Below are 15,629 nucleotides of genomic sequence, written 5' to 3'. Positions count from 1 at the left end.
CCACTTTCACATAGCAGGGAAGGCTATGGGACAATGTAAAACCCATATGTCAAAAGCCACGTACATCCCATCATTTAAAAGTTAACTCAGCTCACATCAATTATGCTGGTCATGAGTGGCCAGGGGATTATCTTAGGGCTAACTCAATTTGTAGATGAATGATTTCTCCTGCAAATGGAAAATATAACTGCCAAAACAGAATAGCACCTAACATCTACCTCGACTGTTTATACACATTTTCCATGGTCTTAAGCTTAACAACCACAGCATCAATCTTGGACATGATGCTGCCTATGGAGTGCTCCACACAGTCAACACATCTTGCCAGTGCCTGGAACTCTTCGTAGAAAACCCTGTTGGAGATACTGTCCCTCCTCTGGGAGCTATTATCATCCTTCTTAGAGTCATCCAGGGTTCTTGGGAAACTTCTGATGCTCGTGGGACATGGTAATGATCTATGTTCCAAGCCCAGAACCTCCCTCACTTCTGCACTGAATGGTGTTTGAGTGCATTGTGGCATGAAGTTCTGGTCATTGGTTGTCTGGTTCACCAGGAAATTCTTACTGTTGATATATTTGTGTCCTTTCCTTTTGCTTTTATGTTCCTCCTTGATCCTGTGCTGCAGCCTCTGGATGTAATGCTGGACAGCCATGTAGATGAACCGGTACTGTGCCTCTTTCTGGACCATTCCTGGCCTCTGGGACCGCACCATCTAAATGGTTTTAGAAACATCGATGTCATGGTCAACACCTTTCTCTCTAATGATGTCAATAAGGATATCAATCACAATGAATGTTCCCGTCCTGCCAATTCCAGTATTGCAGTGAACTACAACAGGGCCTGCATCCATGATGCTCTCCTGCTTGTGGCGGACCTCCTCCAGGAAGTCCAGCACACCTCCAGGGTCACTAGGCACACCATGGTCGGGCCATGTCTGAAAGTGGTAATGCCAGACAGTTCTCTCTGTATTTCCTTGTCCAACCTTGGAGAGCTTGAGTTCTCTTAAGGTGTAGTTAGGAGCAGCACTTTCTTTGATGTTCCTAACACGTATGACCCCATAGTCTTTAAGTGCATACTCATCAGGCCAGTACTTGACACATTTGCTCTTCCCTCTCTCCACCTCCTTTGTGGTCATGCTGATGACTCGAGAGTTCTCCTGGAACACCATCCTCCAGAAATCATTCACCGTGTTCTGCAGGCAGCCTTGAGTGGCAATGTAGCTCTTTTTGGGTTTTGAATTGTGGTACTTGGCTTCAAATTCAGGCATGATGATGTTCGCATTGATGTAATCAGAAATGGGCTCACTGGGATCGCCATCGTGCAGGACAACCCTAGTGTGATCGAATGGCAGGATGTTTTTGTATCTATTTTTGTTTTTATTTTCTTGTCTCCGACCTTCTTTTTGGCTATAGAGAAATTTGTATTCCTGTTTCTGTAGTGTCTCAAATTCTTCCCAAAAGCCCCGTTTGGCCATACCTGTGGTCTCAGCTACCTTGCTTAGCTCTCGAACCCTGCTTTCAATTTCAGCAGCATTAATACGAGTTGTGTTGAGAGGTTGCTTGAGCTGCAGGACTATGCCAAGTGTCGCCACAATAGGGTTCTTCTTGTAATGCTCCACCAGGTCTCTCAAAGAGTCAAAATACTCTCCTCCACCAACATCATATTTCAGTTCCTGACATCGGATCATAACGTGGCTCACTTTGGACTTGCCATCATTGCTCTTCCATTTGTCATCACCTGTGACGACAGAGAGAACAAAGTCTCCAGGGTATCTCTGGCTCCCTCGAACAAGAAAGCTGCCATGCTTACCCTTCTCCATTAGCAGTTTCTCTGCTTCTTTTCCAGACAAGGGACCATGGAACCACCTTTCACAGGTTGGGTCTGCACAATTCAGTGGGTACTTGAGCTCAACAACATCTCCGTTCTTTTCTTTTCGATGCTCGTGATGTTCCATGTAGTACTGGAGGAGTTCAGCCAAGGTGGCAAACTTCTTCCCACCATAGAGGTCATAGTAGTCCCCAGTGTTCTGAAACTTGATGTGATAGACCGCTCCATTTCTTCTAACAGACACAGTAAAATCTCCAGGGTTACTCTCACTAGGCCTTGTCAAAAAGCTGCCATCAACTCCTCTGGTTAGAAGGAGATTCTCAGCCTCCACACCACTGATGTTGGGGTGAAACCCTCTCTGAGATGCCATGTTCCCCTTGGCTCCTGCTCCACATAGACCTGCTGCTTGCTCAGGCTCCTTGGGACACTGTCACATGTGTGTTGGGGGGGCTAAGCAAAGACCCACTGAGGAGTCAACACATGTGCAGGGCAGGTAGAACTGGCCTACTCTACATGCAAAATCCCCCACCAGATACTGGCTGTGCCCCACTAGGGTCACTCTGCTTCAGTCCTGGGCTTTGGCTCCTGCTCTGGTCTCACCACCATGTCCACCTTAGGCAGACTGCCAGCGCAGAGGTGGGAGCTGGAACTATGGGTGAGGTTTGTTTGTCCATCAGCACAACTGGTATCCCAAGGGGCAGGGCTCATGCCGCGCTTTAACAGTCATCCCCAAAAGCAGATCAGTCTCTTTGTCCCTGTCCTTCTCTACATAAGCTATGTAACAGTCTTAGAGCTTTAAACAGAGTTTGTAGACCTCACCATAGCAAGTTATAAAACATCTGTGACCTTGAGAAGTTGCTGCCCATACATTAACCAAAGACATATATAATTTAGGCATATCAAAAACATTTACACTGTAGCCAACACACAAGGCCAATGGCAGAAATATTATTTATAAATGCACATATATTTACAATGACATCTCTGGTAATATGAACAAAACATACAACCCGTACACAAAAATGCAACAAGAATATAAAAGCCTTTGCTCTATATTTACAGCTTTACTCTTGAGCCACTCACCACACTGTCACTTTATTTTTATCTGAGCACTCACTTTTAATTTGTGGTGTCCATTACTTTACTCCTGTTCTCAAACCCCAGCAACATCCAGCACCATTCGTCTTGGGCCAGCCGACTCGTCCATATGTTCCTGAAAAGTCGAATGTGGATTGAGGAAAGAAACGGACAAAAGACTGAAGACAGAGTCAGGAGATCATTCCGATGAATACTGAATCTGCCTCAAGTTTATTTTTTCATAGCCCTTTTATACCCCAAGCCAAAGGGGTAGGCAAAAGACTGTTTGTTTTTTAATCATTATATAAAGAACAAACAAGACATTACTTTCTTAATATTCAGAACATCTAACAGCAATGCCCTAGGTCAAACATCTTGCTATTTGGAGCAAAACATCCATTAGCAACACCTTAGACAAAACATCCTGTTATTTGGGCAACATATAGAACAACTTTACCTGAGGCCAAACATCCTGTTGTTTGACCTTGAAGGAGCAAAAATATGCTCGAACTCTGACCTTTTGTCAAGATGGAGCAGAGCCACTTCATGGACCTCCACATACCCTGCCATTGGGGACACATGATTCTGGGAGGGTGACTTTTTGAGTTTCAGACACTGTGCGGGACTCAGTATGCCCACTCCAGCATTCAAGACCCCTGGAATGGTAAATGGAAAGATATTCCCAGGCCCCCAACGGCTCAGGGTTTAGGGACCTAAGGTTGTAAGTCTGCCCAGATATAGCTTCATTTCAGATTCACCCCTTCAAGGAACAGTCACTCACCATGGCCTTGCCTGGTACTCTTCCCATTATCCTAGACACTGGTGGTCTGGGTGCCCTCTATCCCAGCATCCGTGGACACAATAGTAGCCAGAACATGCTGCCTTCATTAGACTTCATTCTGAGCTGCAGCCTGGGACTTCCTGTCCTGTCAATGCCACCCCAGCTTCCAGAACTTTGACAAAGAGAAGGCTATACCTTGAGGAGATAACCCTATAGCAGAGATCCAACACCCACAGATCCACTAGGGTCAGCTTGCTCACCCTGGAGTGTATGGGAGGTTCCTGTGTGTGCTTGGGAGGTCTGAGTATCCTACCCAGGTCTTTCTGTCTCTCCAAGATGCCTCACAACACTGGGGACAACAATGGAGAAGAGGATCCTGGGCTTCAGCTCTACTCCTACCCCTAGCACCTCCCAGCCCAGGAAACATCTGTGAACCAAGAGGCCATCTCCTGCTGCCTAGTCAAAAAAAAAAAACCCTGTTTGGACAAGGGTCCAGCCCTCCACATCACCCTGCCATGGGGCTCTTAGCCCTTTCTGAAGCTACCCACTACTTCTCTGTGACTGGTAGATTTTTGTTATTGTTGTTGTTTCATATGAAACACCTGATGGTCTAATAAAGAGCTGAATGGCCAATACCAAGACAGAAGCAAGATCAGTCAGGGCCTTCAGGTAGAAAGTACAAAAGGCGAAAGGAGAACAAGCCAGCCACCCAGCTACACAACAAGCCATGGGGAAAGAAGCAATGAAAGGTATATAGAAATAGATAAAGAGAAAAGCCCAGCGGCAAAAGGTTATCGGGGTAACATAAGATTTTTAAAAAATGACTAGACACAAGCCAAACTAAACCTGGGCATTCATAACTAAGAATAATCCTCCTCTGGGTGTAATTTATTTAGAAGCTGCCCCCCCCCAAAAAAAAGCCAAAGAAGTAAAATATCCCACAGCAGGGGATCCTTGGAGCACTGGTCACGGGCCCGCAAAACTCGAAGTGTGACTTCTGAGTGAGGTGGCCAGGAGGCAGAAGGCCTGTGAGCTGCCTTGGAATCCTAGACACTAGGGAGTTTTCACAGGCACTGCTCAGTGAAGACCCACTGTTCAGAAGAGGTAGTGCCTGTCACCAAAGCACTTGGAGACTGAGGAAGAAGGACTACAATTCCTAGAACAGTCAGGGCTACGTAGTGACATACAACCCACAAAAAAATGGTAGGGAGAGCCAAGCAGTGGAGGCACATGCCTTTAATCCCAGCACTTGGGAGGCAGAGACAGGTAGATCTTTGTAAATTCAAGGCGAGTCTGGTCTAAAAGAACTAGTTACAGAACAACCAGGGCTGTTAAACAGAGAAACCTGTCTTGAATCCCCTCAAAAAAAAGAAAAAAAAATGGTGGAGAGAGGGTTCCTATGGAGAAGAAACTGTGCAAGCATAGAAATCTGAGTTCAAGTCCCCAGCACCTAAGTATAAAAGCTGAGCATGACAGGGCACATCTGTAAACCCCAGCTGGCAAGTGGAGACAGGACGGTCCTTGGGGCTCCCTGTTCAGTGTGTATAGCCCATCAATGTGCTCCAGATTCAGAGAGGGATTCTGTCTCAAAAGTAAGGTAGAGAGTGCTAGAGGAAGACATAACATAGACCTCTCCTCCACATGCACACACAGAAAGCTTTCTGGAAAGAGGTGTGGAGAAGACCAAAAAAAGAGAAAGAAACAGAGGTTCAGAAAGGCAAGTATACATACACATTTGAGGGGATATAGCTCAGGGCCACATCACATGCTAAACACCCTAGGTTACATAGTCAGCAATGTAAAAACAAATTCTGCCTTCAAGGGCCCTTCATCACTCTGTCCTTGTGTGGCAGGGCTAGCCTCAGAGTGTGTACTGGATTCTGAGAACAATAGAATCCAGAACTGGTAGGCAAAATTTGGAAACATAATTCCAATTTGAGATGGATGATGAGATTAACATGGCTATTTCCTGCTTCTCAAACCCTAATCTAGCCGGATGTGTGTCAGCAGGTCCTCAGGGTTAGTCCCTTCATGGGGAAAAGAAACCAAGGCCTGGAATGAGCAGCCCAGGGTATGTGAGAGAAACAGACTTCATGGGGACAGCCAGGGCCTGGAGGTTTGGTAATTATGTGTCAAAACTGTGAGCCATTTACACTCAATCAAGGCTTCCCCGTCTGGAGTTGAGGCCAGAGCCACATACACAGGAAGATGTCTGGACCTCAATGCTTGTGTCTGGGGTGGGAGTTGAGGAGGAGTGGATGGAGAGGAGAGGTGCCCATCAACAGTGTCTCTATGGGAATAGCTTTGTGACGTGGAAGGGAAGGAGCAGGGATACCTATGAGTATCACCATGCCAACTCAGGTACAGGATGGTCCCAGGTTCCAGCCCTAATCAAGGAAGGACATTCAGGCACATCTACCGCAGAGATGAACACATTAATGCCTTCATGTTGAGTGAGCTAAGCCCATCACAGAGACTGTGGGATTTCTTATGTATGAGATACTGGAGACACCAAGGTCATTGGTGAAGACAAACAGTAGGACAATTGTAGCAAGTCTTTTTACATACACCAGCTCCCAAACAATGACACTGAGACTTATTATTATGAAAGCTTAGCCTTATCTTAGGCTTATCCCACTAGCTCTTATAACTTAACCCATTTAATTTAATCTACACTCTGTCGTGTGCTGCAGCCAGTGCAGCCTGGATGCCAAGACTGGCAGGGGGTGCCGGGATTGAGACATGGAGGCTTTTTTTCAGGTGGAAGAACAGCAACCCTTATTTTGCCCAGCAACCTTTTATACCTCTACTCTGACCCACCGGCCAGAAAGAACACAAAGATCATTGTCAATTACAGACTACAAGGAAGTTCTGCTGTCAGTCAGGGGGAGTGAGGGCAGCTGGATCACAATAACTCCCCCCATTTTATTTTATAATACCTGGGGAATAGCCCTCTAATAGTCCCTGTTGTAGGTGGCATCCAGCCCCTAAAGTATTGCCCATCCGTGGCTACCCAGACACAGCCCTAAACCAAGTATCCCCAGGACTGACAGCACCAATAAGCCAGACCAGTGCTGCAACCATCTAGCAATAACTGGGTGATAAAATTAACAGACCCCTCTCATATGATGTTTGAATTTGAGTTCCATAGCAGTAGCAGAAGCCTGCAATACAGTGCCAGGAGTAATGCACACAACATGATTAACTGTTGAGAAGTCTAAAGATAGTCCACTTGCTCCTGAACCAGAGCCACTTGTCATTTTGAATGTCCAAGGCATTGCTGACTCTTTCAGCCAGCTGGTTCACAGTCTAAAGAGCAATTATGGCAGCAGTATCTGCAGTGGCTGAGACAGCAATATTCCAAGGTATATTGCTTCTGCCAGTCTTCTATGGTCCAGCACTTGTTGCCATGTTTGCTGATACTCCTGACACTGCTGCAGCATCCCCCAGGCTGGGCACTGACTGGGTCATGGCAACATGCCTTTCACTACAGCCAGCTATCAGAGCTCTGCTCCAGCTGCCTTCTGGCCCCAGACGTGCTCTCTCTGGATCCAAACTGCTGCATGGAGGGGAGCAAAACTCACTGAAGGGGCCCCACTTTAACAATCTTTTAGGGAATTTGGGCATCTCTGGGGATGAAAAAACACATACTCCTTTTAATCTGACTTGGCTTGTTCTAGTCTGGAACATTTAAACCCCCTCCCATAATAAACCAGGGGCTAACTTGAGCTATTGTTTGTAGAAAATCTTTGGCTGTCTTCATTGTTACTTCCGTGCCTTGTTGCTTTAAGAGTTTCAGTTGCTTTTTGAGGCCTTCAGTTCACCCTCCCGCCTCTTCTTTATACTTGCTAGTCTTTTGGAGGATGTCCCTCAGAGTATCTCTGGGGATGAAAAAAAAAAAAAAACACCTTACCTTCCCCAATACACTCCTTGATTTAGCTGGTGGATGGAGCAATCCCGTTCACGAATCCCCACTTTCCAGATCTCCATGGAGCCTCCACTTTGCTGCAGCCAGTGCAGCCTGGATGCCAAGCCTGGCAGGGGGTACCAGGATTGAGACAAGGAGGCTTCTTTTCAGGTGGAAGAACAGCAACATTTATTTTGCCCCAGCTAAAGCCTTTTATACCTCTACTGCTTCTGTGGAAAATCACCAGCCAGAAAGAACACAAACATCCTTGTCAATTACAGACCACAAGGAAGCTCTGCTGTCAGTCAGGGGGAGTGAGGGCAGCTAGATCACAACAGTCATGTTTCTAGTTGCCACATCTTTCTAAACTGCTTATGCTATTTTATCCACCTATGGCTAGCAACCTCATCTTTCCTCTTCCCTCTCTGTCCCCAGAAGTCTCACCTAACCTCTTCCAGGCTAGCTATTGGCCATTCAGCTCTATAGTAAACCAGCCACGGTGACACATTTTCACACAGTATAAATAAATATTCTGCAACAGACTGTGGGTAATAGCTGACGAGGAGTTGGGGGTGTGTGTACAAGTTGGAAGAACTCTGAAGAGAGATCATGGTGATGGTTGGACATATATGTCCATACGTATATTAGACTGGACTAGAACTCAGCATGCAGTCCAAGATAGCTTGAGCTTTTAAGCTAATGTTACATTGTTTTGTGTGTGGAGTGTGTGCAAACAAATATGAGTGTGGAGGTCAGAGGACTTGTGGGAGTCTGTTGATTCTGATTCCACTACGTGGATACTGGACATTGAACTTAAGTACTAGCTTCTTTGGCAAACACCTTTACCTGACAAACCACATTTCTGGCCCACTATGAACAGAGAGAGAGAGAGAGAGAGAGAGAGAGAGAGAGAGAAAGAGAAAGAGAAAGAGAGAGAGAGGGAAAGGGGGGAGAGAGAGAGAGCCTGAATGTGGACATCATGTTTCCTTAGTATCCATAGAAAGCAGAAGAGAGAGTTGGATCCCCTGGAAATGGCATTAAATGTATATGAGACTCCATGTAGGTTCTAGAAACCTGGCTCCTCTGCAAGAGCAGCCATTGCTCTTAACCACTGAGCTTTCTCTCTATCCCCTCAATATGAATAATTTTAAAAAATAATTTATTTACATTTAATTTATGTGTTTTTGTATTTTGCCTGCGTGTATGACTGTGTGTGGGTCTTGTGGTTATTGACAGTTGTTAGCTGCCATGTGCATGCTGAGTGTTGAAGCTGGGTCCTCTGGAAGAGCAGTCAGTGCTCTTAATCACGGATCCATCTCTCCAGCCCAATATGAATGTTTTTCTTCCCTCTCTGTAGCATTGGCTGAACTGTAACTCATGATATTGACCAGGTTGGCCTAGAACTCAGAGATCTGCCTGACTCTGTCTCCTGAGTACTAGGATTAAAGGCTTGCACCACCACCACCCAGGTGAATATGAATGTTTTGATGACACTGAAGGGTTCCTTTAACAAGTAGGTGATAGTTAAATGTGTATTTATCACAATTGAATTGGGGGGGGGACAGGTCTTGCTGTGTAGCACAGCCTAACATCAACTTCCTTCTCCTGATATCATCACATCTTGAGGGCACCTCCACCTTCTAACTCATTCTCAGGGACCACATGAGTGTGTGGTAATGCAAACATTGCATGATACAGAGTTGACACTCATGAGGTCATGTGAGACCCCCCCACCCCCAATTTCTTCTGCAAGGTTGAACACCCACCCTATTGTCCCAAACTCCATGGGTGAGGACAGGAGCATGCCAGGTCTTACAGCATAAGATGAGAACCTCCACCCTGCATGATAAATGTGGACCAGGGAGACACTCCTGTTTCCCAGGGGTTCCCACCACAGTAGAGAGTGATGAGTCATGAGAGTCCTTACAGCATGGAGAGAACCATAAGGCTCTGGCAGGATGTGGTTGTACTGTGAGGTTCTGGTGTCAGCAGCTGCGGGTCACTAAAAGTTCCCTGCCATGAATTCCATGAAGACTTCCCCAACCACTTCAGGGCACCTTCTCTGCTCAGCCTGATAACCAGGCAGTAGACAAAGCAACACTCATCCTTGGCCATCAGCTGCTTCTGTGGTGTATCAGGGATAGCCATGGCCATAGCAGTCCAGGGTGAGGACACATAGAGGGAGCCCTGGGAAGCAGCTCCTGAGTGGATAATGAGGAGTGTCACCTGGGGGCAGGGGCAGGGTGGGGAGGGTTGGCTGTCTTGGAGACACGCCAGGTGGCACAGTGAAAGCATGGACCACGGAGCAGGGAGGGTGTTCTGGTGGGGTCAGGGCTGGACAGCCTGAGAGGCAAACAGTTGGTTGTCGAATTGGGTTTTGCTACGTTGGATTTTTGAGACAGGGCCTCATTGTACAGCTCTAGCTGGCCTGGAACTGGCTTATGTAGACCAGGCAGGCCACAACTCACAGACGTCCACATGCCTCTGCCTTCTGAGTGCCGAGGTAGGTACCATCACTGGACAGGCTAACCATACAATTTTTTTAAAACAAATTTGTTACAATTTAAGTCGTTTTGTATGTTGGTCCATGAACCGCAGTGCATATGACTTGGTTCTCTCCTTCCATTATGTGGGTGGGGCCTGGGGACGCAAACTCAGGCTGTCAGTGCCTTTAATCATTGCGCCATCTACACTCTCAAACTGGTTTGTATCTACAAAACCAAAATGTGAAAAGAAGACGCCTCTATTGGATGTGAAAAGATAATTAGAGAAGAATATTCTAGAAAGCAGTCCCAGTCAGGGAAGCTGCTGTCACCTTGGGCAGTTTCTGCCCCTCTGTGCAAGTGTTGTGGAATAATCTTTTTGTACACTATGTAATGTGTCTTTTCCAAGGCACCTTCTTATTGACTGCATAAAAAGCTAAACAACCACTAGATAGGCAGAAGGTATAGGTGAGACAGTCAGACACAGAGGACACTGAGAAGAAGAAAGGTGGAGTCACCAACCAGATGGACAGGAAGCAAGACATGCAGGAGAACAGGTAAATGCCATGAGTCAAGTGGCAACAGGTGGAGGATCAGAAATGGGTTAATTTAAGTTATATTAGTCTCCATGTCCTGACCTGAGAACTGTCATTAGGGACAGAAAAATCTGCCTGCAGGAAATGATTTTGGACTGTGCTGCTGAAGCCACTTGAAACTCAGCCATGGAAGAGAACTGGCCAGGACTCTTGTAGGGAATATTGGGTGGACCCTGAGATTGGGCATCAATATTTAATTTTAACAAGCAAATAAATAGAAAAGGAAAATTTTAAAACAGGTGCAAAGAGAGGTGTTTGAAAAATTCCTCAGAAACGTAAAGGGGGAAGTCCTAAGAATCATGCAAATGTGCCCAGGTTCTTTGATGGGGAAGGAAGGCCCAGAGGGTCCTGGGTGGCCCAGGGTCCCCATGTGCAAATGCCCTTTACAGGAAAATAGAGTTTTCCCAAAGTGCTTGTGGATATCTTGAGAAGCACGCAGCAGAACCTGGGTAGACACCTGCTCCCCAGGGCCCAGGCCAAGGCAAAAACAAAAACAATGCCCCCACACACAAAAGGGCTCAAGAACCTCGGATATGGCACAGCAATATGGCCCTGTGGAGGACAGCTGCCGGATGGTGAGTGGTTAACAGGCTCATTGCTCAGGGGTGGGGCAGTATCCCCAGTGGGCAGCTGGGAGAACTCCTGCTGGAGAAGTCACAACCACTAGGAGTTCTGAAAGGAAAAAAGTATGCGTGCATCTAGAACTCTGTGGTAAGGGGCCGCCCATGAAGCACAGTCCCTGCAGTTGTGCAGGGTCTGCAATGCCAAGAGCTACAGCTCTTGCTTGCTTGAAGTCAAGGTACACCCTAGGATCAAAGTGACAAAAACCCTTTTGGGGTCAGGACGAGTAGGATTGGGGGACTTCACATGCTGGAGCTTCCAACAGATCCTTAGGGCAAGGCAGGTTGCAGCTGTACTGTATGGGGTAACTAACTAGTCACCAACAGCCTGTGCACACGCACAGTTTTGCAGTCTTGCAGGGCACCATGTCCACCTCCTCACCTGTCAGCTTCCACAATTACATCTCCAGTCAGTGGCTGTGCCACTCCTCGAAGTAGGTGATGGTGATCCAGAGAGAGAGAGAGAGAATTACTGGGGCCAGGGTGTGGGGAATCACAGTACAGGGCTATGGGTTCGGGATGCTGGGCTTATGGGCTTGGGATTCGGAGCTCACTGGTCTCTAGCTCAAGGGCTAGAGGTGCAGGTGTACAGCTCAAGGGCTAAGGGCTCTCCCAGGTGATCATGAAGGTGGCACTAGCACGATATCTTGCAGCATTATATGTAGTCTTCAGAGTTCAGAATGAATGCCATCTCGTGCATAAAGTTGTAACAGGCCTGGCCCATGGTGGTACAAGAGAAAAAAGGGGCTTTCCTGTCCAGTCCAAGATTGAAACAACATTGGAATCTTTCTAGGAGGTAGCAAGCACTTTAGTTTTCCCTCAAAAAATTCCTGATTCATCCAGTGTTGAAATATGTTGAAATAAGCAGGCTAGCCAAGGATAAAACAATTATATTTTATTTATTATAAGGGAAAAACTCACAAAACAGGAAAGGAGAAATCCAAGCACAGCAATGTCCCGCGGGAAAAGGCTCAGAGAGAGAGAGAGAGAGAGACAGCCCACAAAGGTACACACAGTTTTTCCCTGGGTCCCAGTGAAGCCACACCTTAAATAAGACCCTTCTCTTAAAGATCATTGGCTAACAAGGTTTCCCAGCAATCCAGGACATTCTGGTTCTGAAAATTTCTTATCTCCTTCTTCCACTGTGTCTGTATTGACAGCACACACACGCACACACACACACAGACACCATATGTATAAGATTTTGGTTTTTCAAGACAAGATTTCTCTGTGTAACTTGAGTGTTTGGGAGCACATTGTTGAGTGGACTCAATCTCAAGATCCACCCCCGGAGGAAAATGGGAGGAGGGGAGGAAGTAGAAATTTTGAATGGTATTATTTAAAAAGCATAAACATTTTTAAAAAGGAAAAAGATCCACCCCCGATGCTGGGTATGATTAAAGATGGAGACTCAGAAGAACCTAGTCCCAGTCCCAGCCCAATGTTTACTCTCTATAGAACTTTGGACAAGTTAATTTAATTCTAAATAAAGGCTAGTTTTTTAAAAAATAATGTAGGGGGAGTACTGCTACCTGCCTTTCTACCTCACATGCTTAAACTGAGATGGACGAGTTCACTTTGATTATATTTTGTGAATGAAAATGCGCAACTAATGAGTTCCTATAACAAGATGAAAATTTTTCTGATTGATTATAAATGCCTTCTGGGTGTACATTCATGATCAGTTCACTAAAGGGATAAAACTTTTAATCTGCTGTATACAGATTTGATCCGTGGAAAAGAGGAAGAAAATAGCACTCAGTAAGCACCTAATATAATCCAGGCCTGTATATTTACTTATACCTGTATAAATCAATGGCTCTACAAAAATGTGAATCACACTTGATTTTCTGAAAAATACAGTTCATTGACCATGCAGCCCTCTATTCAGAGCAGTGTGCTCAGGCTGTCAAATCCTAGGAAAGGATCCTCCACCACCACATTTCCAGGATTCCCAAAGTGAAGAAGTATGGAAAATGAAAGTATTTATCCTTTACTGCCAAATTTGTGGAAATTTATCTAGTAAATTTGCCATGGAGTACAAGTTTTAAAGCAATAACCTTGGCATCTCATCAAATATGTAGTCCTAATTGATGACATTTGTCTAACCCAGGGGATTTCCAATCACTTTGTTTCCTCAAGTATCATGTCAGGACATATAAAAAATATCATTTGGTTATCTTCTAAGTTTCAGACTAGTCTAGAAATGAAACACTGTGACTGTAGATCTGCCCTTGCTTCTGCCTTTACTCATTCAGTCATATGCATCAGTCTTCTTACGCTTGTTTTTTTGATTTTTGGACTTTTACTTGTACCCTTTCCTTGCTTTTATGAATTCTTCATGCTGTCTTTTATTTCTATCTTTAATCTCCATGAAATACATTTGTTTCTTTAATTTTCATCTCTACTAACAAAGAAAATACAGGAAAAAATCTGTAAATTATTCAAGAAATTTGTTTCATAGTTGAAATTAATTTTATTCAAAGATCTTTTTTCTTCTTCCCATATGCAAGTGGAGTCTTAAATAGTTTGTATAGGCATATCATAGTTATGAACCTTAAAAATATAACCCTTACAGGAATAAGCAAAAAATAAGAGAATATTGAAATTAAGAGCATTTCTTCAATATTCTTTCTAGAGAATATTGTAATGCTAAATAAAAATGACAGTATTCATAGCATAAAATATCTTGGAGTAACTCTAACCAAATAAATGGAAGACTTGTATGACAAGAACTTTAAATCTTTGAAGAAAGAAATTTAAGAAGACACCAGAAAGTGGAAAGATTGCCCATGCTCCTGCGTAGGCAGAATTAGCATAGTATAAATAAATCAAAAACAATCTACAGATTCAATGAAATGCCCATCAAAATTCCAGCAAAATTCTTCACAGACCTTGGAGGAACGGTACTCAACTTCATATGAAAAAACAAAACACCCAGGATAGCCAAAACAATCAGTCCTGTACAATAAAAGAACTTCTGGAGGCACCACAATCGTGACTTTACAGCAGAACTTTCACACCCACATGTCCACTGGACTCTGTTTGCTCACTATGGAGCCCATGGAAGGGCTCCTGTGTGTCCATGGGATATCTGGTTATCTGGCCCAGGTCCCTCTTTCTCCAAAATTCCTTACAAATATCTGGGTCAAGGATGGAGAAGAGCATCCTGGGTTTTAGCCCTATGAACCTACCCTATTCCCACCTCACCCCTCACCCCGTCTGGCTCAGGAAACATCTGTATACCAAGTGGCCACTTTCTACTATCTAGTTATGCAACTCCTGTTTGGATGAGTATCCAGTCCTTCTCCACATCTCTCTTACATGTGTGTTCTTAGCCATTTCTTAAGCTACTCCTTTTTTCCTATCTGTGGCTGGAAGGATAAAAAGCCCACCCAATGTGACCTGGCTATGTCAGAGCAGACCAACAAGGGCCAGCAAGATGACGCTACAGCTAAAGGTGCTTGCCACCAAGCCTTACTGCTCATGAGTTCAATCTGCAAGACACATAGTGGAAAGAGAATGAATTCCCACAATTTTTGCTATGGCCTCCATGTGCGGCACCTTGGCATTTGTATATACACATGGGCACACAGACACACAGACACACAGACACACAGACACACACACACACACACACACACCAGCTATAATGGTCATGCAAGCCTTTTATACCCGTACTCCAAGAAGCAGAAGTTGGGGGATCTCTGTGAGTTCAAGGATAGCCTGATTTACCTAAGGAGCCCCAAGACAGCCAGGGCTACATATTGAGAGCCTGTTTCACATATAAATACATAAATGTATGAACCTAAAAATCTAAGGACATATCAATAATTATTGCTTCCCAGACTACTCCAAGTTCTCTTAGGCCCACCCTTTTATTATCCCATCTCCTTGCATGGTTTGGACTAAAATGAGGTCCAGAAATAAGGCATCCATGTGAACCTGAGGATCAGATGGAGATAGCTAAAGGGACTATACCCCTTTCATAGATTTGATACTGAATGCCTGCTGTAAGGCAGGGTATGCAGACCCTTGGAGTCACTTGTTACCTGTCCTCAAAGCTTCAGGTGTGATTTTAGAGGAAGGTGGCCAGGCTTCTTCAGAGGACCCCCACACTACCTGGGTTTCCTTGGTATCCAAGACACTATGGGCGTTGTTACAGGCAATGCTCAGTGGGTATCAACTGTTTGGAAAAGGGAGTAGGCATGCCTGTCATCCCATGACTTGGAGGCTGAGGCAGGAAGATTGCCATTTCTAGGGTAGCCTGGACTATGTGATGAGAAACAGTTCACAAAGTTGGTGGGGAGAGGGCTGCTTTGGGGATACTACTGTGCA

General features: G+C 45.2%; 1 protein-coding gene across 1 annotated transcript; it reads right to left on the bottom strand.

The window, feature by feature from the left end:
• Positions 1 to 214: 214 nt before the first annotated feature.
• On the bottom strand, positions 215 to 2,197 carry LOC121444074 (tyrosine-protein phosphatase non-receptor type 11-like). The gene is given in 1 exon segment (XM_041645832.1): positions 215 to 2,197. A coding segment is annotated over 1 exon segment (1,983 nt).
• Between the last annotated feature and the right edge of the window lie 13,432 nt (positions 2,198 to 15,629).

The sequence above is a fragment of the Microtus oregoni genome, unplaced genomic scaffold (genome assembly GCF_018167655.1).
Source record: "Microtus oregoni isolate MIOR12 unplaced genomic scaffold, Mior012 000117F_ref0000505, whole genome shotgun sequence".
In the NCBI taxonomy this organism is placed as follows: domain Eukaryota; kingdom Metazoa; phylum Chordata; class Mammalia; order Rodentia; family Cricetidae; genus Microtus; species Microtus oregoni.
This window is presented reverse-complemented; position numbering and strand designations above follow the sequence as displayed.